This window comes from Malania oleifera, chromosome 8 (genome assembly GCF_029873635.1).
Source record: "Malania oleifera isolate guangnan ecotype guangnan chromosome 8, ASM2987363v1, whole genome shotgun sequence".
Lineage (NCBI taxonomy): Eukaryota > Viridiplantae > Streptophyta > Magnoliopsida > Santalales > Ximeniaceae > Malania > Malania oleifera.
This window is the reverse complement of record NC_080424.1, coordinates 47326928-47330452: the sequence shown is the minus strand read 5'-3', so window position 1 is coordinate 47330452 and position 3525 is coordinate 47326928. Positions and strand designations below refer to the sequence as shown.

At 36.5% G+C, this 3525-nt stretch overlaps 1 protein-coding gene across 1 annotated transcript; it reads right to left on the bottom strand.

Moving 5' to 3' along the window:
• Window positions 1-1119: 1119 nt before the first annotated feature.
• On the bottom strand, window positions 1120-3072 carry LOC131161736 (homeobox-leucine zipper protein ATHB-6-like). The gene is made up of 3 exons (XM_058117698.1): window positions 2760-3072; window positions 1974-2347; window positions 1120-1881 (listed from the first exon to the last, which is right to left on the bottom strand). The coding sequence occupies exons 1-3, from the start codon at window positions 2821-2823 to the stop codon at window positions 1423-1425; spliced, it is 897 nt and encodes a 298-aa protein (XP_057973681.1). The 5' UTR covers window positions 2824-3072; the 3' UTR covers window positions 1120-1422.
• Window positions 3073-3525: the final 453 nt, after the last annotated feature.

The window sequence follows — 3525 nt, the reverse complement described above, 5'->3', positions numbered from 1 at the left end:
TATGATTTGGATCCCAAATTCAAACCCCCGCTCTCTTATCATCTCATAAATAAAAATAAAATTTTTTGTTCAGATGCCCTATGCGGTAGATAAAATCTAGACCCACACGTGAGGGAAAGAAAATTGAGTAAAAGTAAACAAAATTACTCAGTTTTCTTACGTTTTAATTAGATATTTATGAACTTAGGGGATAAGGCATGAATTTCTCTTTTGCATCTTTGCATCTTTTGAGGCAAGGTTTGATTAATTGACTCCCTCTCGCGAAGGGTTTAGCAATTTCAAGTCACAAAAGGGCGCCGAAAAAGGAGGCCCGTGTACATAAATAAAATTGAGATATTCAACGGCACTCTATTACCAATGTAAGGATTTTTTTATTTACTTACTATTCCTTTTCCATTAGCTTACCACAAGATTTATTAAATGAAAGATAACATATCTTTTATTAAAACTCAAACTCATGATCAAGCCAATTGTGTATTTTGAATTAAATAATAAAATACACATGCGGCTGTCATGAGAGAGTTTGGTGTGATCATGACCTAATGTATCATATAAAAGCATTAATTTTTTTTAAAAAAAAAGGGTTAAATTTTTATAATTATTTAAAAAATTTTAAAAATTAAAATTTTAACTAGACAGATTATGTTAGATTAATTTTCTTGAGAGAAAATATTAGTTATTCCTTGTATACGCATTTCAGAAGAACAAAATTATATTACATCTTAACCAACCTAATAATTTTCAAAAATTTTAAAAAAACTAAATTATGTTAGATCAATTTTCTTGGGAGAAAATATTAGCTATTCCGTGTATACACGTTTCAACGTAATAAAATCATAGTAGACCTGAGCTTACATAATAATTTTTAATTAAAAATTAAAATTTTAACTAGACAGATTTTGTTAGATGAATTTTCTTGGGAGAAAATATTAGTTATTCCATGTATACACATTTGAGCAGACCAAAATCATGTAGATCTGAACGACAGTACACCTAATAATTTTTCTTTTATTGGATTCAATAAAATAAATAATTAATTAATTAATTTAATCATGCAGTGTGAAAATATAGTTTGAAAACATGGTTTTTGCCACCCATTCATAAGTTCAACAGCTTAAATTCTGCATCGGTAGTCAATCTTATTAATTTCTACGACAGTCTATTAACAAAGTAAACTTCACTGCACCCTTTCTTCTTCATGCACCAAGCAAGCAATGATCCAAAGTGAATCTGCAGAACACACAAAACTACGATCACTGATCATCAATTCCTCCAACTCCCCCCCCCCCCCCCGGGGTTTTGACAATCTTTCACCCGTCTCCCTCTCTCTCCTTCTCTCTCAACACAAAGATTTACCAGTTCAGAGGTTATTTAATCCATTTTGAATTCATCTCTCAAGCATCATCGTTCTGCATTGGAGGCTCACTGATTGGCGTAGTACCAATGGAGGGTTGGAGCTTGATCGACAGAAAAGATATTGCAGGGCTCCTCTGCACCGTAGAACCCCTGTTCTTCCATCCTCACAAACTGCTGCTGAAACCCTTTCTCCGAAATCGGTCTGGAATCCGACAACTGAAGCCAATTCGCCGGCGAAGGTGGAACAAACGAAGAACAGTTCAATCTAAATGAAGAACAGTTCAAGATTCCGCTGGAATCGCTATCCGATGGACCTTCGTCGAACCCTTTAAACCTCAGAAGGCTGCCATTGTTGCATAAGTCAAGGTTTGGCTCTGCCGATTCGAATTCCCCAGAAAGCCCAGCTGGGGAAATCTTGCCCTGGTCGGATCCAATGTTCTCTGACTCCGAAAACAGAGCTTCTTCCTTAACAGAGTGATTCATCCCTGCAATTTCCTCCGGGAACTTCCCTTTCAGCTCTCTTAGCTGCAATTTAAAAATAAAAATAAAATAAACTTCCAAGCAATTAAATAAGATTTTGAGTAATGGGCTACTTGAATTTTTTTAGAGATTCTTACCTCTGCATTTAGAGATTCTCGCTCTCGTTCCAGAGTATTGTAGTTGAGCTTCAGAGCATCGTAATTGGACTTGAGGAGGGCGTAATCTCTCTCCAATTGCTTTGTTTTCCAACGAGCGCGGCGATTTTGGAACCAAACCGCGACCTGACGCGGTTGAAGGCCTAATTCTTCAGCTAATTTGGCCTTTCGCTCTGGTTCGAGCTTGTTCTCCAGCTCAAAATTTTTCTCCAAAGCCTGCACTTGTTCTTGGCTCAATCGCCTTTTCTTCTCAGAGGCTATGCTGGTTTCCTCTGTACAGTCTTCTTCGTCAAGCCTGTCCAACATCGCTTGGAATTCCCGACTGTACACTTGATTATTCTTTGGGTTCTTCTCATCTGAATCCACACGAAAAATAAAAAGAGGACACCAGAAGGATTAATCCACCAAAAGGTGCTTGCAATTGACATATTCAAGCCAAAAATAAAAAAATAAAACTCACTGTTTGGTTGCTGAGAAAATGCAGCAACTGAAGAATACGCAAATGAATAAAACTTTTGAATTTCAGTTTTGCTGGAAAATCCCACCGGATAAAACGAAAAACACAACTCGTAACGGCTGAAACCGCACTGGCTTGGTTTTGGAAACAAAAAACAAAACGCAGAAATTTATTGCGTTTTCAGCACTTATGCTCTGTTTCCCAGTAACCAAACAGGGAGGATGGGGGTGTTTTGATTTCGGGATTGCAGTAAAGAAGAAATGGTCCTGCATGCGTAAATCCATAAATGAAGAACGGGTTTAATTGCTTACCTGCTTTAAATGGACACAAGGAGGCGAAAGCAGCGAAAGAGTCTGGGCTATCGAAACGCTTCATAAGCGCAGAAAAAGCAGAGAATCTGAACAGATCTTATACTTCGTATTGTATTTAAGACCCTTTTCTCCAGCTAAGAACTCAGTGAGTTTAGAGAAGCCATGGGAAGATAGCTCAGAATGGGAAATGCATGCTCTGCCTGAAACAGAGTTTCATCAGTTCTGCGAAGATTTAAGAGGGAGAGAGAGAGAGAGAGAGAGAGAGAGAGAGAGAGAGAGAGAGAGAGCGAGGAGCAAATCTGGTTCATGCTCGGATGTTTATATATATATATATATATATATATTTATATATAGTCAGGTGAGATACGAAAGGAACCAGCCCATAATTTTTTTTTTTTTTTTTAAAGAAAACGTATGGAAAAAAGAGGAGATGAAATAAGCTGAATTTTGATGGTGGGGAGCTAGGGTGGAAAATTAGGGTTTTGAAAGAAATTTTATTTTTATTTTTTCTTTGAAGGTGGAAAGTTTCTGCGATTGCATGCTTATTGCTTACTGTGAATATAGAAGGTAATTGCATTTTTTTCCCAACTAAACACCTTTTTTTAAAAGTTAAATTCAACTTTTACATCCTAATGTTTAGGTTTTAATTTGATTTGGTCAGATTTCATCATAAGTTTTGGGATTAAACTCCAAACTTTTGAAAATTGATGATGGCATGTAATGTTGGAATCACAATTCAATCAAAAAGTTTCACCGAAAAAAGCGC